Source organism: Perca fluviatilis, chromosome 4, assembly GCF_010015445.1.
Source record: "Perca fluviatilis chromosome 4, GENO_Pfluv_1.0, whole genome shotgun sequence".
In the NCBI taxonomy this organism is placed as follows: domain Eukaryota; kingdom Metazoa; phylum Chordata; class Actinopteri; order Perciformes; family Percidae; genus Perca; species Perca fluviatilis.
The window spans coordinates 36,667,347-36,690,844 of NC_053115.1; the positions used below are offsets into that span (position 1 = coordinate 36,667,347).

General features: G+C 41.7%; 1 protein-coding gene across 4 annotated transcripts in view; it reads left to right on the forward strand.

The window, feature by feature from the left end:
- cadpsa (Ca2+-dependent activator protein for secretion a) overlaps positions 1 to 8,909 on the forward strand; it is a 244,851-nt gene extending 235,942 nt beyond the window's left edge. For all 4 annotated transcript variants that reach the window (XM_039796735.1, XM_039796736.1, XM_039796738.1 and 1 more), the window contains 2 exons: positions 5,568 to 5,672; positions 7,689 to 8,909. In XM_039796735.1, the coding sequence (XP_039652669.1) occupies positions 5,568 to 5,672; positions 7,689 to 7,856 (273 nt within the window). In that variant the 3' untranslated portion in view covers positions 7,857 to 8,909. The remainder of the gene's footprint in view (positions 1 to 5,567; positions 5,673 to 7,688) is intronic.
- The last annotated feature ends 14,589 nt before the right edge of the window (positions 8,910 to 23,498 follow it).

Below are 23,498 nucleotides of genomic sequence, written 5' to 3' on the forward strand. Positions count from 1 at the left end.
AGGAGAAGACATATTTAGCTGCAAAACAATTCTGGAGCCAGCAGCCCCTCCTTTGCAACTTTATACAGGGACGCTGCAGGGAGACTTCAGGGCATCCTTAGGATTCAGAGTAGGGCTGATCCATTTTATAAGCTGTAATCACCAACGCAAGGCCAGTTGAAACAGCTGGGAAAATGAACAGCTGTGTACCTGATTGTGCATGCAATGTCAAGCACATAGACCATCTGCATGGAAGCATCTCTATGATTACTTTCCTAAGAAGATGACTCTTTCCAAGACATCTTGAGAATAATGCTCTCCACAAGTATCAGCCTCGTATTCATGGATTGGATAATCACCGTCGATTATCAGAGACTGTGGTCTTGCAAAAAATTTCATTGATGTGATCAATTTCTGGGCTTTTAAGGACCATTTCATCATGGATGTCTGATGAATTTTAAGGTTATATTCCATGGCAGCTGGAAAATGCTTGCGGCTGAATGTTTCATGATTGGCTGGAAGGTGCGTTTAACTGGACGACCCAGGACAAGCAGGAAACTGAGTTCCAGTTCATCCGTCTGGGAGGCTCGGACACGCTTACACGCATGTGTTTTAACGTCTGCGGACTGCTGACTTAATGTACCAGTAGAACAGCCACGATGTTGTGTGCATTGTCGTTAACACATGCAGACACTTTCCCAGCAAGAATGGTGCTAGAAGAGAATTGTGCAAAGTTAGCACTAACAAGTTAACTAGCAGTTAAGAAATAGATTGTATAGCCTATTTTTCTCTCGTAGAGAGGTCGCCTGCCAATCGGAAGGTTGGTGGTTCGATCCCTGGCCCTGCAGTTCCATGCCGAAGTGTCCTTGGGCAAGACACTGAACCCTAAGTTGCCCCCGATGCTGCGCCATCGGAGTGTAAATGTGTGTGAGTGTTTATCTGATGAGCAGGTGGCACCTTGTACGGCAGCCTCGGCCACAGTGTATGAATGTGTGTGAATGGTGAATGGTTCCTGTACTATGTTAAAGCGCTTTGAGTAGTCGTTAAGACTAGAAAAGCGCTATATAAAAACAGTCCATTTAACCATGCAACAAACGTTTTTAAATTACTACATTTTTTAACAATATTGTTTTTAACTGTGTGTGTGTGGGGGGGTGGGGACATAACCTTACTCAGCAGTAGCCTATATCATGTAGTTCACTCCATATGTCTTTTTAAGGATGGTGAAACAATAAAAAAGTCAATTTTATATTTTATACTCAAAACACATCCATAGCACATGAGACACTATCCTATCCTTGGACTGGTATAAGGGAAGTTGTTGTAAACACAGCTAACGTTTTATGTCTTTAATGCAGAGCCAGCAGTCGGTGTCCTATACTCCTGGTTAAAATGTAAACTAGTCATGCAAATACCTTCTGATGGATCAGCTGGTATTGCATTCAAACTGGCATTAAAAAGATCTTAAAGTTGATGAAAATCACAGGCATTATGTGTACACAAGATGTCCCTGACAGACCTCCAAAATGCCAGTCATGGCAGCAAGAAGACTTGTGACAAAGCTGTCAAAGCCTCTTTTTTTTATATAAAATGAAGAGGAGTGAAGCCGAACAGGACACAAAATGGCTGCTGTAAGAATGTCTGCAGATGGGAGCTGTGTGGCGCGGTGCAAAGTCTTAAGGAGAAGCGAGGGAGGAGTGGATGATGGAAAGAAAGAGGGAGAGCAGCCAGTCAGCGGATCAGTCACTCCAGGCCTGGCCTCTCGGCAGGGGGTTGTGCTCGGGGCGAGATCACAGGCCTGCTGCCACGCCGAAGCCTTCACAGGCACACAGCGACAGATAGGAAGCTGTTGGCACCAGGTCGCCTCACTGATTCACCCCGGCTCTGCCATCTTCTCTTCTCAGCCATGTTCCACTGACGGAGCCTCACCTACACGGAGACCTGCTCTCTTCCTCTGCTTGCGGCCTCACTCGGCCTGATGTTGGTGTCCCACTTAGCTGGTTTTGGTTGTTTGTCTTTGGTCTGGAAATTCTAATTTGGACAAAATAATCCAGCTATTTTTTTGCACTGTGATGATCATTGTTGGTGCCGATTGGCAATTTAATCCTCTGGTTAAGTAAGATGCCAAAGATATATTACGAAAGTTTGTCTATAGCTCTGCAAAAACTCTCAATCTGATGTTACTTTAGCTGCTATTGTGTCTCTATTTCCACACTAACTCTGAAAATGCAACACATTTGCACAAAAGCAAACATAGTCATGTCTTTGTGTTTCTATGGCTTCTTACATAAATGTGTCTGAGTATCCGACACAAGCTGAGGGTGCTTATTTTGGAAATTTTGGATAGTGCAACAACGCAGGCCTGCTTGGTTCTTTCAGGGAATGATTTTAAAGATTTACAAAGAATATTTTTACGTCATTCCCTCTCTAACTGGGACATTTTGGGGCCGATTGGTGGGATTGCTGTGGAAGAAGTACACACGGTGATACACTGGTAAGGTTTAACCATGTATCCAGCTAATTTAAATAGCTCACGTTACTGTGTTGTGTGAACAGTTAACTTCATTTAAGATTATATGTGGCGTTTTCTTTTGTATGGTGCAAAAGTTCCACCAAAACAAGTTCCTTCCTGAGACTATTTTGCAGAGCCACTGTCGCTGCGTCCGGAGCTTAGCGCCGCCCAAGACAATTGTGATTGGTTTAAAGAAATGTAAACAGCCCAGAGCATTTTTTTTTTCCTATCCCAAAATGCGTCCGTGGTGAAAACAGACCTTCCTCCGCAGCGCTGTGGAGATAAAGCTGGCAATGCGCATCATCAGCTGGTATGATCCCATCACAAGATGGTCTCTAGTCATTCTGTGTTTTTCTTTCTTGAATATTTCTTCACATCTACAACTCTGTTACTGTTGTCAATAAACATGAATACTGTGGTTGAACAACTGTTGAGCTAATATTTAGCAATGAGCAGAATACACCTTTGACTTTCTACTTTGTCAAATATGAGGTACAATAGAGCTCATATTCAATCACTATGATGAGATTTGATATGATTGTTTACTTTCAAGAATAAAATCTGTCTTGTACAACTTATAAATGGCCCCTTGGCATATCAGCCCTCTTAAACAAAGCCTTTTCTTTCATTTCTTTTCCCATTATTCTACCCCCCCCCTCCATCCATTCTGCTGTGACCCTGACTGTTGAAAGTCAGTCGGCTTCTATTAGTATCAGCCCCGCTCATCATTATCCATCAATTAGACTGGCAACAGTCAGGGCCCACAGAGAAACATCTGCAGCCTTTTGGCTGTGTTTCTGCATGGCTGCCTCGCAGAGCTCCCTGTTCAGAGAAGGCTGGTCTAAATAAAGCAGTGGGAGAGTTTCAAGGTTGAAGCTTGTAACACCTGTATAAATGGCAGTAACAGGGCTAGGGCTTGCTGTGGTACCCCAGTACTTCATGAGAGCTCAATGAATTGTGTCCATTGCGTCGCAAAGCAAAAACTCGTCAACAGAGTCAACGCTCTGCAAAGTAAGAAAACGCACGCATATAGACATCTTCACCAATTTAACAAGACATAGCTGCAAATACAGGAAACCCAACCAAATACGGAAACCCGCATGTAATAGAGAAAACACAAGAGATGGAAGAAGACATACTTTATTCATCCCTGAGGCAAAATTAAAGTTTTCCACCATTATACAGAGTACACACTTAGGCCCGAAATACAAACTGGACCGATACACATCGATACACGAGAGATGCCAGAGCGAAGGGGCTGCCATTGGGGGTTCGAGCTTTGCTAAAAGGCACCTCGGCAGTGCCCAGCAGGTGAACTGGCACCTCTCTAGCTACCAGTCCGCGTTCCGTACTCGGTCCGTACGGGGACTTAAACTGGCAATCCTCCGGTTCCCAAGCCCACTCCCCATGGACTGAGCTACTGCCGCCGAAACACGCTGCAAGTAGCGCAGACACACGCCGACGGATACTGTTTCCAGGGGACACTTAAAAGTGATGCACGTGGCTGGAACACACTTGTTGTTGCCATAGTGTTTGAAGTCAGCTATCCGTCGGAGATGTTGTGAAGTGGGTTTAAATAAAATCTTTTTGTTTAGTTTTTTACAGGACAAACATGTTCATATCCTGCTGAAAAAGAGTACAGATACAGTACTGCAGTGCTGAATATATAAAAAATACAAACAGATGACATGTAAATGTAAAGTAAATGTTTACTTCTTGTAATTGTCACTTGTAATCAATAAAACACACATCCCTTTCATCTGTTTGGCCTAGTAAAAAATAGTTTTCCTTACCTAGTTAGTTATTAAAAATGATTACTTATTATACGGCAATCACTACAGTACCAGGCTTTCTAACAACCTCCATAGTAAGTGTTTGAAGTGCTTACAGAAATAACTATCATCATTTATCACTTAATTTGTAAATCCCTACCATGCATTGCTCGGTCTAAGTTTACTAGCTGAAAGGATGGTAAGAATAAATGTATTCATCATTAAACAGAGAAAGACCACAGCTTGGAACATTCTGCCAAACTGACACCTAAAAGATTTGTGTCATGGACTTTGACAAGTGCCCTTGGCAGAACATGCTGCTTTGCATCAAGAGCATCAGAAGCCTTACCCTTTATTAGGATCCCCATTAACTGGTGCCTCATTGGCTGCTGCATCTTCCCGGTGCCCATGCTCCAGACTTAAATAAATCCGAAGCCTACGGGACTATCTGATGGGGCCCCACATTATTAAACTTCCCAGGCACGACTGTGTGGGCACGGCTGATCTGCAGCAGAACCACCCGTCTGCTATAGAGAAGTGCCCGCTCTGTGCTATGTGTAATTTTCTAATGGAGACACGACATGAACATCTTCAGATTAGAGACGCGGCTCTGTTGAGGATTTGTTTGTCAGCCTTGTCCCTCAGGCCTCTCCTTCAAAAATCCACAAGGAAACTCTGTCATCATGATACACTGCCAGGACGACATCACCCGCTGTTTCTGCCAAATACCACATGAGCAAAGTCAATGGATTCAAACCCGTTCTCACTCCCAGCGCGTCAAATACTGACGCTTGGTCAGTGGCTCTCAGCGTCAGATACCAACGCAAAAATCACCCTTCAGCGTCTCCTCCCAACACAGACGCCAAGAGCCCTGACCAAGATATTTAAATATGACGGTAAAGGAGACCTTTAGCTACAAAAACAAACGCCAAAGGCACATGACCTAGCATCCGTATTCGACGTGATGAGAGTGAGAATGTGTTGCCCGTTCTTGTCCCGCGTGTCAGTTAAACGTACGTCCTGACCCAGAGTGTCAAAAAGTGTCGCCAAGAGTCCCCACCAAGCACGGTGAAAAATTATGCCAAAGGGCTAGACCCTTAAGGAGACTTTTTGCGTCAATAACAAACGCCAAAGGCACCTGACCAAATGTTGCTTTTTGACGCAATGGAAGTGAGAATTTGTTGATGGATTCATTGTTTTGAGTATTGCAATGTCACATCTTTTCTGATGAGGGTGTTATAAAGTTAACAAGCTCAACAAGACCATCAGTAGATGATATGTACTGTGTGCTTGTGTGTCTACAGCAATGGTACACCAGCACAATGAACCTGCTAGGAACATGGCTGACTGACCGTATGGACCTGCAGCTCCACCTTTATCAGCTGAAGATCCTCATCAGGATTGTCAAGGTGAGAACAGCTGCCTTTCACATTTCTAAACCACGTATATCAATGCAAGCAACATGTATTGTTATGGGAATGTTCTCAAGAATCAATGACAGTTATCAAGTTAAGAGACTCTTTTATAACTCTGGTACATTATAACATTTTACTGCTGCTTCCAACATCATTTGACATTTATTATTGTAAAAATGGATATGTCTCCTCTATTCACACTCAGTGTGGTGTTTTTGTCAGTTACACTTTTTTAAGTTTGGTAGAGTGGAGGCTTTTAACAGTGAGTGGCAGTGATTCAACAAAACAGTTTATTGCGATTTTCCTGATATATCCAAAAACATTTACAAAGGAATAGCCAATTTGCTATATCAACAACTGAAATAATGTATTTCAGTGGTTTTATGAAATACAGTTTGTACAGGTTGCAACATTGATTTAAAGTCACTGTCACTCTTACAACCGGCCCTGTTGCATCATGTTCAAACATTAGGGTCTTTCACGTTTTTGTGACCAGTCATTTCTTTTTTGAAACAAAGATGACCTTTTTCCTTACACATCCAATTAATTCAAATGTATTCATATTATCAAAATATAACAAAGGTTATCTCAAGAGACTTTACACATAGAGTAGATCTAGACCACACTCTATAATTTACAAATACCCAACAATTCCTCCAAGAGCATGCATTTGGTGCAACAGTGGCGAGGAAAAACTTCGTTTTAGGCAGAAACCTCGGACGGACCCAGGCTCTTGGTGGCTGGTGCTGGTTGGGGGTATGATGAACAGTTGCAATTATAGTAACAATATAAGATAATGGAACTATGACTAGAAATAGTAGTTGTAGCAGTTCAGGGCGTAGCAGGGCATAGTAGGGCGTAGTATGGCATAGCAGGGCATAGTAGGACGTAGCAGGGCATAGTAGGGCGTAGCTGGGTGCTGAGCAGGACCACGGCGGCAGCTGCAACCATGATTTAGGTGCCCCCCTAATTCACTCCGGGGAATAAGCTGTCCAGAGATAAGTTAGTAACAAGCATTAATGGGACATGAATGCACACAGGCTACATACATACAAAAAATATTGGAAGCCTAGTGTACGTGACTGAGGTTAGGGTCAGGACTCAAAATGTTTTGTGAAGTGTCTGAGTAGGAGCTGCACCCGTAGGACACTACTCCTCTGTTTGTGACCGTCCAGGGTTCAACAATAAGGGTTGCCCGATGGCCCGGGGCAGGTAAAACGCCACGTTGGGCAAGTAAATATAACAACCCACTTCCCCGTTCGGGCATCATCGTATCATAAATGATGTTATCATTTTCAAAAGAACATTGGAGAATACTTGTTAAATGATCTGATTTTAATGTGCTGTTGGCCAATCAAGAATTTAGTTGGTGCTTGGCGCTTTTGACGTTATCGGAAAAAAATTACACTTTTAATGCTTAATTAAATTTTTGTTTTTTGGTGTTTTTATACTTTTTATAATTGTTTTTCGAAGTTTGACATTTTGTTTCTTTGTGATGTTTTTTAAAAAACATTTTCAAATGTCCTTTTCGAGGGGGCTAGTAATTGTCTTTGGGCAAGTAGATTTTTTGTTTTCACTTGCCCGACATTCGGCAGAATTTCTGGCGGCACAAGAGCAATGCTGGAAGTGGAACATTGTGGATATAGACTAGAGATCAGGCAGCTCAGATGACATGGGCACTCCCTTTTGAGACTGATACAGTGAAATTCAATGGTGGAAGAAGTATTCAGATGCTTTACTTAAGTAAAGTACTAATAGCCCATTGTAAAAAAAAAATACTAGTACAACTAGTAACTAAAGCTGTCAGATGAATGTAGTGGAGTAAAAAGTACAATATTTATCTCTGAAAGGTAGCAGAGTAGAAGTAGAAAATGGCATGAAAAGAAAAGACTCAAGTAAAGTAGAAGTACCTCAACATTTGTGAAGTGCATCTAATTGAGTAGATGTACTTACTAGTTTCATTATACCACTGGTGAACCTTGAACCCTCTGATTGTTTTGTTTGTGATAGAAAAAGTACCGTGACTTCCGCCTTCAAGGGGTGCTGGACTCCACGTTGAACAGCAAGATGTATGAGACGGTGAGAAACCGGCTAACCTTGGAAGAAGCCACTGCCTCGGTGAGGGAAGGAGGGATGCAAGGCGTTACCATGAAGGACAGTGATGAAGACGACAACTAGATCATGGGCCTGAAAACTACTACAAAGTCAAAGCTTTTCAGAGGGGGGAGTGGTATACTGCCTGAGAACCCAGGCAGACATGCCTACAGACTGGCCGAACGTCCAACTTATCCCCTCCATTCCTTGCTGTTTCAGTTTTTTACCATTCCTGTAATAGTTCCACATTTCTGTCTGAATACAATACAAGAAGAAAATGCATTTTGTGTCTATAAACACTTGCAATGCGCGAGGCTGTCCTATCAATGCTAATCATTTAGAAATTCCCCAAGTGGGCTCATCTAGGTTTTATTCCTTAAAACTCAAATGTGGGCAAATGAGTTTCCAGAATATCCAAAAGAGGCTAAAATGTGACAGTCAGTGTGAGACAAGCGCAGATGTGACCGTGAACGCCAAGCGAAGCAAAGCTGCCTCACAAATAAAATGAGAAAGACAGGCAGGTGATTGCATCTACAGTATATGAAGTTCTTTCAGAACATTTTCTTGTACCTTCATTTTGTGCAACCCAAAATGTCCACGGTCTTTGTACGGGAGCTTTTCTGTTGCTTGTCGCTAAGACTAAAAAGTACATGGAGCAGTCTCTTTACTTTACGCTGTTCTGCTAGAGAAGAACTTATGAAACACTCAACTGATCCAGGCCTCTATACTGTGGTTCCAAGTGAAATAGTGAAATAGATACAGGTGTCTTTTTTTTTTTTTCAGGTGTCTGCCAATATGCATATTGAACTTTTCACTGTTGAAGTCATATTGTGATTGATCCAAATGGCACTGATAGTTACTTGTTGGTTTAAGGTCCAAAACAACAGAGTTGAAACAAAACATTCATAAAATATTTCCCAAATTAGCCCTGAATGTTCTCAAGCAATATGGTTGACTGTTTTGTTCTCAAGTTTATAACCAAGGCTACACATTTGTCTGTATGCTAAAAAAAAACATGTGCAGTTGCATTGTTGCATTGTTGTAAAAGGTGTGAATATGCTCTCATATTACTTTGTTTTGGTAATGGGTTTGCATCATGTGTCGACCAAACTAAATGTTTAAAGTGCTCATATAATGCTTTTTGGCTTTTTCCCTTTCATTTACTGTGTTATATATCTTTTTTGTGCATGTAATAGGTTTACAAAGTGAAAAAGCCCAAAGTCCACCCCAGAAAACACTGTTCACAAACTGCTCCAAACAGCTCTATTGTAGTCCAGCCTTTACTTCAGAGACAAACGTGCGTCACTTTTTAACACGTTATAATTGCTGTCCTAGCTGCTAGTGTGGCACGCCCTCATTCTCTGCAACTGATTAGCTAGTAGTCCTTACCTAGGTACTGAGCATGTGCGACTCCCAACAAAGATGGAATAGAAGTGAGATGTCTCACTCTAAAACCGAGCTAAAACAGAGAGCTCAACACACAGGGTGAAAAGAGGAGCTGCAGAAATGTGCAGTACAACCAAAATATGGTGTTTTTTGAAAATGAAACCATGTAAACCTATTCTGATATAACCGCTAAATACAAATTTGACCCTGAAAATGAGCATAATATGAGAACTTTAAAATGATGTGCTGTGATATGATGTGATGCTGAAGGGTTTCGTCAGACAGCAAACGGTATCCAAGGCGTTGTCAACAATTAAGTTGTTTGGTAAACAAAGTGAGTAGTTTTAGTAAAAAAGGGACAAAAACTAAGAATATCATTCAGCCAACTCATCTCACCTCTCCGAATTAGCTTAATACGATGTTAAAGGGTCTAGGTTTTTGCTTGTGTGGAGCATCATTTAAAAGCATTCAATTGAATTATATTGAATACGTGCGGAATTTTGGCAGTTTGTCAGTAGTTGTCTGCTGGCTCAGTCATGCTAGTCAGGTTTACCAAGCTCAGTTGTCGTCGGTATGGCAAACCCTAGTTTCGCTTTGCCAGACCCTCCTCCAAAGCGTGCTGTAGGAAGGTCTGGCTACTCCACACAGCATTCGGGGATGGGAGGAAAAAGTGCTCTGGTTTAATGACATTTCTATAAACCAATCAGAATCGTCATGGGCAGCGCTAAACTCCGCACAAAGCCGCTGCAAAATAGCCGTGCGAGAGAAAACTCAGATTGGACAGATAGTCTAGCTAGCTGTCTGGATTTACCATGCAGAGATCTGAGGAGCAGTCAATAATAGTCCTCATAAATCCACCAAATTTAAAATTCTAACACAAAGAAAGCATAAGGAAACGGAAAATACGTGCATCCTGGAAGTCTAACGTCAAGGATATAGACTAGGCAAACCCAAATAAGAAAGTTTGAGCTTCCAGAGCTTGAAGAGCCTACTGTTTAGTTTAGTTTATTTTTGTTTATTGGTTTACACATGTACAAATACTACAGATTAATATACACATAATCAATAAATGATTTGATGGAGGGATGCAAAAAAAAACATAGATGGGGCTTAATCTGGGCACTCTCCAATGCAAAATCCAATTAAAATAGGAAGAAACTAAAATACTGAAAAAAGAAAAGAGAAAAAAAACTCAAATTACACACAGTATCAAATCAACAGAATAAATTCTGAAAGGTAAAACAATATCAGGAGTTACATGGGTTAACAAAGACATCCCATAGAGATAACAAAGACAAAAGCAAACCTTTAACCTTTGGAAAATCTAATGGCAAAGCATTTCATATCACTGAACCTCTGTAATTTAAACCCAGCTGAAGTTGAGATGTTCGACAGATAAGAGGCCTGAGTTTTAAGTCATTTCGAATGGCATGATTATGAAGTTGGTAACTTTAAAAATAGAGTTCATTATAGAATGAATCCTGTGTGATTACAATCCACTGTTTGGGAATGTTACAGTTTTCCAGCAAGTAACAGCAACACTGGAAAGAACTGTCGTTTGGGATGATGAATGATCAGATATATACTGTATATATATTTATTTTTTAAGATTATTTTTTGGGGGGGGGGGTTCCCTTTATTTAGACAGTGACAGAGGATAGACATGAAAGGGGGAGAGAGATGGGGGATGACACACAGCAAAGGGCAGCAGGTTGGATTTGAACCCGCGCCGCTGCAGGACTCAGCCAACATGATCAGGCATTCCAGAGTTGGGTACGTCTCTGGAAACAGCTGTCTTTCTGCTCTGATTTTGGGTAAGAAGGCAAAAAAAAATTTCAAATCTTCTTTTAACATTGACTCCAACCTCCTGCAGTGGAAAATGTATGAAACAAAGAATTAACTCTGTGTGGTATGTATTTGCAAAACATGCTCCCAAGTGCACAGACACATTTATCAGAAAGTTAAAAAAAATTGTGTAAAATATGAATGGGAAATGGTCCGTGTTTGTGCAGTGAACTTGACGGAGATGCTTTTAAATCAAAGGGGGTGGGGGGGGTTCTGTCTCAGTACCGTCTGATGGATGGCTTCAATAGAATCCCATATGGCCTCCAGCTATACATTTCACTCTACTACCACTTCTGTGAATGTCACAAGTTCTTCAGTTTCAGAGTGAGAAAGCTGCATGTACCCTTTACGCACAAGGTGAAACTGTGTTACTCATTGAAGAATCGGTGTCATACTGCCTGCACATAAATGTATCCGTGCCAACACAAGCTGTATCTTGCTGTTGAAGGAAACACTAACTGCTTGTGGTCTCACTCCTTCAAACGGTGGTACTTTGATTTCCTAACACCTTTGACATGTCCCTCTCTTTATTCTGCTTAATAGATAAGTTAGCAATACACATATAGTTTGAGTTTTTATCACACCGATATACCTGTTTTCAACCTTATCCATGTTTCAATTTTAAAACAAATGCTCTATTTTAGTCAAAGTTGTGGATTTGCCATCTGTTCTTGTATGGACCCTGTTCTTCTTACCAGGATGTATGATAGGGCTAATCCACATTTTTATATTATGGAATGATGGGACTGCCTGTACTTTCCCTCTGTTTGCTGTTTTCTATACTGTATTCCTAGAGCTGTGTGTCGCCCTGTGTGCAAGTACTGCATGTCCCCAGTATACACTCCCTTAGTTGTTTTTCGCTCCATGTATGAAGTTAGCGGCGGGTTCATCGTGCTTCTGTCTTCTAGAAGAGCCCACCAAGCCCAGAACATTGAAATAAAGGTGAATGGCAAACGTGGAAAGAAGGTGTGCCCTTGTTCCTTGTTGTTGATGTCAATTGACTGACTGACTGACTGACTGACTGAATTCATTCATTCATTCAACCTTTATTTACACCCGAGAGATCACTGGTGGGCAGCACTCATTTACAATGACATTGAGTCAGTTACAAAGACATAGAAGGGAAACAGAAAAACAAGAAAAACTAAAAAAACAACACTAAAACTTTCTGAATTGGAAAAACAGTTTGATGGACAAATCAGGACAAGCAGGATGTAAAAGAAAGTACAACTATGTCAATCAATTACAAGTCGAAGTTTGGAGGTCCAAAGTACCATTTCCAAAATGTCCAGGGGCCTGTTGCACCAAACCAGGATAAGGGATTAAGCCGGGATATTCAAGTTATCCTGGATGAATTTTGCTTTGACTTGGTTGCACAAAAGCAGGTTGAATTAAACCCAGCCAAGTAACCATGGCGATTTATTCTTTGCAGCTAAAAAAACATGAATAATAGACTACATTGTTTTACAGATATGCTTACAGTGTGTATTGTAGTCACTTACTTATTTTTCTAGTTTTTGCCATGTCATTTTTGTTCTATATGATCATTAATTGTAGAAAGATATTTAGAATTAGACATAGCTCATAGAGATTTGTGCATATGGTTGTAAAACATATTCTCGCATTATGAATAAGGGTTTGAAATTAAGCCTAGTCCTTAGGGTAAATTTCCCGAGGAACATTAATTCCCTCTGCTCACTTTTATGGCAAAGTAGGCTAAAAAATAATACTAATAATAATATTTAATTTATATAGTGCTTTACACGGTAGGCTAAAAGACACTTTACAGTAAAACCAGCATATTTAGCACATAAAAACCGATACAGCAATAAAACCAACACATAAAACAAGCATATTAAAGCAATTAAGAATGTACAACTTTGTAAAAATGTGGAGTGACTAGTAAGTATCCATCCATCCATCCATCTTCGTCCGCTTATCCGGTGTCGGGTCGCGGGGGGAGCAGCTCCAGCAGGGGACCCCAAACTTCACTTTCCCGAGCCACATTAATCAGCTCTGACTGGGGATCCCGAGGCGTTCCCAGTCCAGGTTGGAGATATAATCCCTCCACCTAAGCTAAAGACCTATCTTTTTGATGTTGCTTTTCCTTAAATAATCTATTTTATTAACTTTAATTTCTTATACTGCACTGTAACTTTTATTCTTATACTGCACTATCAATTTTATTCTTGTTTTAATTTGTTTATTAATGTTTTAAAATTGTTTAAAATTGTTTTCTAACTGCTCTTTAATGTTTTATCTAAAGCACTTTGAATTGCCCTGTTGCTGAAATGTGCTATACAAATAAAGCTGCCTTGCCTTGCCTTGCCTTGCCTTGCCTTGCCTTGCCTTGCCTTGCCACCTAGTCCTGGGTCTTCCCCGAGGCCTCCTCCCAGCTGGATGTGTCTGGAACACCTCCCTAGGGAGGCGCCCAGGGGGCATCCTTACCAGATGCCCGAACCACCTCAACTGGCTCCTTTCAACGCAAAGGAGCAGCGGCTCTACTCCGAGCTCCTCACGGATGACTGAGCTTCTCACCCTATCTCTAAGGAGACGCCAGCCACTCTCCTGAGGAAACCCATTTCGGCCGCTTGTACCCTGGATCTCGTTCTTTCGGTCATGACCCAGCCTTCATGACCATAGGTGAGGGTAGGAACGAAAACCGACTGGTAGATCAAGAGCTTTGCCTTCTGGCTCAGCTCTCTTTTCGTCACAACGGTGCGATAAATTGAATGTAATACCGCACCCGCTGCGCCGATTCTCCGACCAATCTCCATTGTCCCCTCACTCGCGAACAAGACCCCAAGGTATTTGAACTCCTTCACTTGGGGTATGGACTCATTCCCTACCTGGAGTAGGCACTCCATCGGTTTCCTGCTGAGAACCATGGCTTCAGATTTAGAGGTGCTGATCCTCACCCAGCCGCTTCACACTCGGCAGCGAACTGATCCAGTGAGTGTTGAAGGTCACAGGCCGATGATGCCATCAGGACCACATCATCTGCAAAGAGCAGCGATGAGATCCCCAGCCCATCGAACTGCAACCCCTCCCCACCCCGACTACGCCTTGATATCCTGTCCATAAATATTACAAACAGGATTGGTGACAAAGCGCAGCCCTGGCGGAGGCCAACCCTCACCTGAAACGAGTCCGACTTACTGCCGAGAACCCGGACACAGCTCTCGCTTTGGTCGTACAGAGATTGGACACAGTATCTCCCGGGGGACCCGGGCATACACCTTCTCCAAATCCATGAAACACACGTAGAACGGATGGGCATACTCCCAGGCTCCCTCCAGGATCCTACAAACAAACAACCACTCTGGTTTAGATCAGGGAGGCCGTTCCTCCCAATTACGCCTCTCCATGTATCTCCATCATTGCCCACGTGCGCGTTGAAGTCCCCCAGCAGAACAATGGAGTACCCCACTGGAGCCCCATGCAGGACTCCACTCAAGGTCTCCAAGAAGGCCGAATACTCCGAACTCTTGTTTGGTGCATATGCACAAACAACAGTCAGAGTTTTCTCCCCCACAACCCGCAGGCGTAGGGAGGCGACCCTCTCGTCCACCGGGGTAAACTCCAACGTAGCGGCGCTCAGCTGGGGACTTGTGAGTATCCCCGCATCCGCCCGGCGCCACACACCCTGGGCAACTCCGGAGAAGAAAAGAGTCCAACCCCTATCCAGGAGTATGGTTCCAGAACCAAGACTGTGCGTAGAGGTAAGCCCCACCAGATCTAACCGGTAGCGCTCCACCTCCCGCACCAGTTCCGGCTACTTCCCCCACAGAGAGGTGACATTCCACGTCCCCAGAGCCAGCGTCTGCCGCTCGGGTCTGGTCCGTCGAGGCCCCCCGTGTGGCAGTGCACCCGACCCCAGCGGTTCCTCCCACAGGTGGTGGGCCCATGGGCTGGAGAAATAGGTGCCACATAGCTTTTTCGGGCTGTGCCTGGCCGGGCTCCGTGGCAAACCCAGCCACCAGACGCTCACTGACGAGCCCTCCATCTGGACCTGGCTCCAGACAGGGGCCCCGGGCTTCCTCTGGGCAGGGTCTCTCTATCTCTACCTCGTTGTGTCATAGGGTTTTTGAACCATTCTTCGTCTGGCCCCTCACCTGAGACCACTTTGCCTTGGGATACCCTACCAGGAGCACAAAGCTCCAGACAACACAGCCCTCAGGTTCATAGGGACACACAAACCTCTCCACCATGATAAGGTGATGGTTCCTGGAGAGGCCTGTGACTAGTAAGTCGATTTTTTAAATCCATACGCATTCAGTCGGTCCGCTATTGTCAGTCGGGTTTTTTCTCTCCGTTTGATAACAACAGCCGTATTTCCCTTTTCTGCATATTATATGCTTCACCTCCTCATAACTTTCCATAATTAGTTGCTGCTCAGCGGGTGAAGCATGTGCCGCACACATATTCTCCATTTCTGCATCAGTAAATCTATCTGTAATCTATTTGATTTGTGTATGATTTCGTGATGGTCAGCATGTTTTTTTTTGTGATGGTCAGTACGTTTTTTATAATACCATCAATTGCATAGCTGTATTACAGCGGGACGGGTTGGGTTTAGGAAAAGAAGAACGGGACGACTGGTTTAGGAAAAGAAGAACGGGCCGCGGTACAACAACGGCACGGTTGGGTTTAGTAAAAGAAGAAAGTTGGGTTGGGTTTAGGAAACGTGACACGCGGGACATGATTCCCGGTCTCCTGGGTGCAAGTCCTGTGTTGTTTGACCCATCCACCACCCCAACCAATCTCCCTACGCGTATTTTCGGGCTTTCCCACTACTCGCTACCGTAGTCTGTCTTAATGCTACATCATCTTCTCATTGAGAATCGTGCTGTGATCACGAAAGATGCTTCCCATTGAAATACATTAGTTTAAAAAACGTGCTGACCATCACGAAAAAAACTAGATAAAAAATGTTTATGTACACAAATCAAATTACATGACCATTTCACGAACTGCTGTGAGACTGGATTGGTACATAATATTCCGGTTTTTGAATATTCCCGTTAACACGCAGCCGTGCAAAATCCGATTTTTTTCAAAGCTTTCAAAAGGTGGAGGACTTGTTGGACCGTGCGAACACAGCGTCCCTCTTTCATTCCTTCAACTAGCTTCTTGAAAAGGTTGGCAGAGCGATGTTTGCTCATATCCAAAAACTTGTTGATATCCAAGTCTTTGATAATGTTTCAAAGTAGGTGTGTTTCTCCTTCTTATCGAGTCTGCAGCTTTGCAAACTGTTGGCTGGTTGGTTTGTGTACAGTAACCATAGCAACGCACAGAGCTGACCATAAGCCGTAAACAGGCAAGAGGCTGTAAACTGCAGTAAAAACCTTGATTGAGACGCATATTCTGAATGCGCTGTATACATGTAAATAAGGCTTCTTAAACCTTATCTTAATCGGAAAATGCTGTAATCGGAAAAAGGCCTTATTCTGAATATCCTACCGGAATATGCTGTTTACGACTGTTTATGACTTGTATCAAATTCAGAATATTGTCACATTCGGAATAATAGTGAAATATTGGTGTGCATATAAACGTAGCCAGTGTCTGGTGCACTACCATTAAAACTGTACTGGTGATTTGTTCAAAAATCTTTGAATTTGTTATAGAAAGGCTATAATAAGTAATACATTTAGTTTCAACATTTGCTATTATTGTTACTTGTACTATTTTGCCCAAAGAGCGAACCACTTCGACTGGACAAGGATTAGGATTGGGCATCGAGAACCGGTTCCAACTTGCAATCGTTTCAAAAATTACGATTCAAATGGAATCGTTTTTTCTATTGGAATCGTTTGGAAAGTTTGGTTTTGAATCCGATCATCGGTTCCAAATATAACACGCGCAAGTTTTGGTTTCCGTAGTGCCATCCGTACTTCCAGGCGCTTGTTGTGTTGCAGCCATGGAGCACAGTAAGCAACAATCTAGTGTGATTTTACTACGTTGAAAAAGCCTGTTTCAACTCTCCCTCAAAGAATCTGAATCGAGAATCAATGAGAACCGGAATCGAAAGGAAGAATCAGAATTGTTAAAATCAAAACAATGCCCAACCCTAACATGGATGTTGTGTCAGCAGACTGCAAAAAATACATATTTGTTAATCCGTGGCCTCTCCCCCCCACCCCACCCTCTCCCCCACAGCAACATTTTCTTAAGAAACAGAGGCGGAGATTAATGCTGTGGATTATAGCATCAGTCATCTTAAGAGGTGATATTATGGTGGAGAAGGAGATTGAAAGAATTGCCCGAGATCAAATCAGCAATGACCGAAATATCAAATCAAGAGGCCATGAGGCCAAGATGGAAGCTGAGACTAAAGACGGGAGGATTAATAGAAGATATAATATAGTCCCAAATTAAAAGAAGACAGAAGATCTTTTAATTATGTTACTGAAGGAGGGGGGGACAAATCCTTCTAAGAAGAATACAGAAACAACAGATTTAAGATCAGAGTGGGGGGAAATGAGGTTAGTGAAATTTGACTTTCTCCCTGGTGATACTAATGCTCAATGCAACAAAAGGTTTATTCAGATGTAGTTGTTGGTCTAAACTTTTTGAATTATTATGCAATTAGACTGTTCATATACAAGGTATGGTTAACCAGTAGACAATCCAAAACTATTATTGTGCTGGATAATGATATCAGAAGGATGCGTTTCTGGGGAAGGCAAGGCATCTTTGTTTCTATAGCACATTTCAGCTAGAAGGCAATTCAAAGTGCTTCACATGACACATTAAAGTGCAGTTAAAAACAATGAACAATTCAAATTATATAAACAGAAAATAAATTAAAACAGATATGAAATACAAGAACACAGTGGTGGACTAATTACATTTACTACGCCACTTTCTACTTCTACTGCGCTACATTTCAGAGAGAAATATTGTACCTTTTACTCCATTCATCTGACAGCTTTAGTTACTAGTTACTTTACACATTACGATTTCTGCGCACAAAACACATAAAATCTGATGTTTTATTATAAATGAAACTAGCCAACAATATAACGGCCTACAAGTCCAGCTGAAATGATTAGACCCTTAAACACACAACTGTTTGGATCATTTACACTTTCTAAAGTGGGAGGGTTTTACTGCACTGAGTACTTTTACTTTTAATACTTGAAGTACATTTTCTTGATGATACTAACATACTTTTACTTAGGTAACATTTTCAGTACAGGACTTGTAACAGAGTATTTTTAAAGTGTGGTATTAGTACTTTTATTGAAGTAAAGGATCTGAATACGTCTTCCACTACTGTTTTAAAACTATTAAAAATATAAACACAGAAAATAGAATAAGACAGATATGAAATACAAGAATAAAAGTTACAGGACAGTGTAAGAAATGAACAGTTACTTAAAAGAAGGCCGCATCAAACAGAAAAAGTCTTCAGCCTTGACTTAAAGTGCCCATATTATGAAAATAACACTTTTTCTGGGATTTGGGGTGTTATTTTGTGTCTCTGGTGCTTCCACACACATACAAACTTTGAAAAAAATTCATCCATGGTGTTTTGAGTGAGATACGGTTTCTGAATGTGTCCTGCCTTCAGTCTCCTGGTGAGCTGTTCAAAATCAGCTCGGACTGTCCGAAATGAGCTGGCTAAACACAACCGTTAGCTCGTAGCGTTAGCATGCTAACGCTAATGCTAACGCTAGCATGCTACGTCGTTCTCAATAGCAAAGCACTGCTACAACACACACAAGTTCACCATAATCTACAAAAGAACTACTTACATGTGAGCCCTCATTTAGAAGTCTCCCAGCTAATCCTGCCTTGTAACTGACCAAAGTTGGAGAAACAGGCTTTCTTTTACTGTCTCTAGAGTTAGCTAGCTGACATGATCTACATCTGAACTACTGAGCATGTGCGAGTGCAATCAAAGATAGTACAGAAGAAGAAGCTGAAAAGAGGGCTCACTCTGTAGCTAAAACAGAAACCAGGTGAAAAGAGGAGCTGGAGCAGTGAGAGAGAGCTGTGCAGTACAACAAAAATATGGTGTTTTTTGAAAATTAAACCATGTAAACCCATTCTGGTACAACCTTAAAATACAATTATGAACCTGAAAATGAGCATAATATGGGCGCTTTAAAGATTGAACAACGGGTTGTCTAGGACATTAAGGCACACTCAGAATAAGGACACATGTTTTCTGTGTGAGGTAGAAGAGAAGATGAACATGCACACAACTCAAGTGAATGGCTTTGTTATTGTTTTTATTATTATTATGAGAGTCATGTACAATTATTGATATCATTTCCCAGAGATGAACTGGGAGAATGGGATTCCTGAAGTTGACGTGATGCGAGAGAGACGACGTATCACTCTGTTGGAGTTATTGAAACAAAAATCCACTAGTGATTGCACAGTAGTGTTGCAGAGTTGAGGTTCTTCCTTATCGAAGGATCTTTGGAGTACACACGCCTGATAACACTTGCATGTACACTGCACACAGATGTACACTGGCTGCGTGTACCAAATTGCTTGGAACACCACATTATAACACGAATAGCATTTTTTGGGGGGCATTTCCCCTTTTAACGGAGAGGACAGCTTGATACAAAAGGGGAAGAGAGAGGGTGAAGACATGCAGGAACTCGTCACAGGTCAGACTTGAACCCTGGACTTCCTGCATCGAGGCACTCACCTTTATACTTGTGCGCCTGCTCTACCCACTGAGCTAACCCGGCCACACAAACAGCATTTTTCTTATTTCATCGGACATTAATAGTCGGGCAGTTACAAACTGGAGATTGACAGGGAGAGTGTGACAATGTGCCAATGTGGATTTCACTTTTTGATAATGTTATCCTGTGGTTAATTCAAATATGTTTGAAATTAAAATGTCATTTCAAGGGTTGGTTCTTCCACATTATTTTGGTCATAGAACATCATGTTACTCACAGTCATTCATCCTCAGAAATAAAGGCTGCCAACATTGTTAGAGGACGTGAAGCAGAATATAAAAAAAAAAGAATGGGCCGTTTGAGTTAATGTGACAGAGACCTCACATGCTCTTAACTGTCTGAGGCAATTCCTTCATATCCTACACATATGAGAATAATCAACCAGCTAGCGCACAAAGCACCCCAACCTATTTCAACATCAAATCTGCAGTGTCTGCCTTGGAATATCATTCATTTAATAATCCAGACATGATTGGGCAGTTCTGTGCGAGAGACGACACCAGGGCGGATTAATGGGCCCGGAGATTTATGTCGGCACGATCTGAGCTGCTTTGGCTTTTAAGCTCCAATCAAGTGGGGAAATGGGAAACGATAACTGTGTCCAAATAAAAAAGAATCTCCAACTGACCATCACAGTGAGAACTGGCCCGGAGTCTTGGCGCTGACAGGCCGCTGCTGTACTGCGGGGAGTCCTGCAGTGATACGGATGTGAGAACAAGCCGTTCCGACACATTGAGTCCATCAAGCCGTCTCGGACATGATACGTGTGGAAAATGACAACAGGAAAATGGAAAGATGAAGAGAGAGAAATCATCCCATGCGTATATTCAAGCTGGCCAACTAAATTGGTCTGTGGTTTGTTGTGAAGAGGCATTTCATTTACCATGTTTTTCGCAGTGTCCTTTAAGGTAAACAGCATTGAATTAGAGTAGGCCCACAGCCCAGGAGACGTGGTTATTTTTGTACTGCTGCTTTGCGTGCCAGAAGTGTCAAAATTGCCTGCCATTTGAGAGGGCAGGTAGATGTCAGATCCTTCTAATAAAAGCGGCCCCCAAAGCCTCTTATGTTTCCCTCCTCATGCACCAAAACCTTCTTATTGTGGCCTTAAGAGGGGACAACAAGCCCGCTGATTAATTTTAGATCTTTTTTTCCATGAAAAGAGTAGCTTACAGTTTAAAGCAATCTCACTCAATGTTCGGGCAAAGACACTGGGGCAGATTGTGTTATACCTCAGGGATGAATATTACACAGGACTGTTTGTCCTGTTTCATGGTCGTATACAGTACAATGCCCATATGGGGATCAAAAATATTACATATAAATTGGGACTGCTGAGGCCACTGTTATTATTAGATGAATGTTAGGAGTTAATCCTCCCCCATGCAAGCACACTTGATTGTGCACACCTCTTTCTTTGACCAGATGACTTCCCTTTGCAAAGGCTTTTTCCACAGCTTCAACTTCAACTGTCAGTGCTGACAAGTAAAATATTTAATGCAATGGCATGAAACGGAAAACAAATAATTTTGGGAACCATTTTCTCTTCCAGTTTCTCTTCTATGTTTTGTTTTGTTACATAATTCAGATATTTGTTGAAGTATTATGATATGATATACTCAACATTGTTGAGACTATGCTGATGTGCTAAAACACCCAGTTAAACATTTCTTCTTATTGTAATACATTCTTGTCCTACATCATTTAACACTGAAAAGTGCATTTTCGAACTACCAACCAACAGACCTTTTTCACGGCAGACATGTTGACATGTCATAGTCAAAACCATTAATGATGGCTGCATTCCACTTAGGAGAGGCCCTGGTATTGGGCATGCTGACTCACTGAAATAGCTTACTGGGACACTTGATGGAATTGATACACGCTGTGACTATACAAATCACAACATGTAAATTGGAAAATGTTGGCGTTATATTGTCGCTTATTGGGAGCAGTAGGCTAGTTGGAGTAGGTTACCTCCAGGATCTGTGCTAAGCGAGGCTAGCGGTGGGGGGCGTCAGACAGAGTTACAGCACGCACGGAGATGAGAAGGGTATGTATGGACTTATCAAACTCTGGGGGATACGGTGAATAAGCTAAAGTCCCAATAAGTCGGCGTGTTGCTTTAAGATTATCAATTTCAGCAGTGCTTTTCCTACTATGACAAGTCAACATGTCTGCTGTGAAAAAGGTCCATTGTTTTGGTGGAAAATATAATGACAGTGGTTTCAGCTGTAATGCCTCCACTGTCATTATATGGTGGATGTTGAGTTACTTTCTCAATACGTCACATTTTTGGTGATGAATGTCGTTTTCCTTCAGTTCGATCAACAGAAAATGGATCGCCTGCTATTCTGACAATGGATCAATTCAGTCCATTTATTTTCTTTGTCATGTATGACAGTAAATTCAATAGCTTAATGTGTTTTACTGTTAGTTGGACCAAACAGGCTAAATGATAACCTCGCCGTGTCATTTTGTCCAATATTTTTTAATATTGAATTATAGGAAAATAATGAATTATAGGAAAGGGCGATGGAAATATTCTAAATATAGTGTACACTTAATCGGATATTGATTTTTTTTAGGTTGGCCTTTTTCAGGTGTCTTAAATAAATGTAGATGCTGCCCCACGTCAACAGCAAGACATTGCTTAGCTTTCATGTCGGTACTCCAGTCTGCTTCTCCAAACTGGAGGCGTGCCGACCGCCATCTACTGTAGCTAACACACTGACTATGGAGAAGTAGCTCATTCAAAACTTCAAAATATCCAAACTATCCCTTTAAATAATTATTAATCTTCAGTTATAGTTTAGATTTAGTTGACTAATATCTAAGACAATTTCATTTTCAGCAATGTGGTCAATTTTAATTTTACAATTAACGTAATGTAACTGTATATTTGTATTTTGATTTTGAGGTTGTCCTTTTTTTTAAATTATTTATGTTTGAGCTTTCATCAAACACCCTGTAACTGTAATACAGCGATTAACTCCAAATGCTACATTGTAATGCTTCACTCAAACAGTGTTTATTCCACTCTGACATATACAATACAGTTATCACTCTCCTCAGCAAATAGATACAGATATAGAAATAGTTACCACTTCCAAACTATGGCTGTATGACATAGTCACTCAATATGTTCCAACAGACCATTCAGACACTGTATTCACTCACCTGATTTAAAAACAAACAAACAAAAAACATTTTGACTGGGTTTAGATTTAGACAAGCAGCCACAGCATTGGCTAAAAATAGGAATAAAAATAATTCTGTTGCCATGATTCATTACTTGTCCTGCACTAACAGTCAGTATTAACATTTAATTTCAACCTTACATGAAAAAAATAGGCAACTAAAAGTAATATTAATGTTATATCCAGATCAACACAAGTCTTGTGTTGTGTACCATTTTATACAATTCATATATAATGCATTGAATGGCACTACACTGCTACTCTAGAAAGCTACTGAGTGAATGTACTGTATGTACAAATAACGTTGACACAGAATAATGCAACCTTTAGGGCTCCAAAAAGGCCCGAGATGGTCACGTCAATGGAGTTTACATTTTTTTTAAAGATTTGAATGAATTTGGACAAGCATGCATGCATCATCTGCATATTCTCTGCCAAATACAATAAGGCCCTGATCCTTGTACCAGTCATATGTTTTCGTAACCAGAGCCTTTGCACTCCTGTGCCCCTTACCACTGCCCAAGGACTCCTGAGCAAGGCTTGTCTTCACCTGACTCACTACAGAGCCAGAGGGTGCGCGCGCA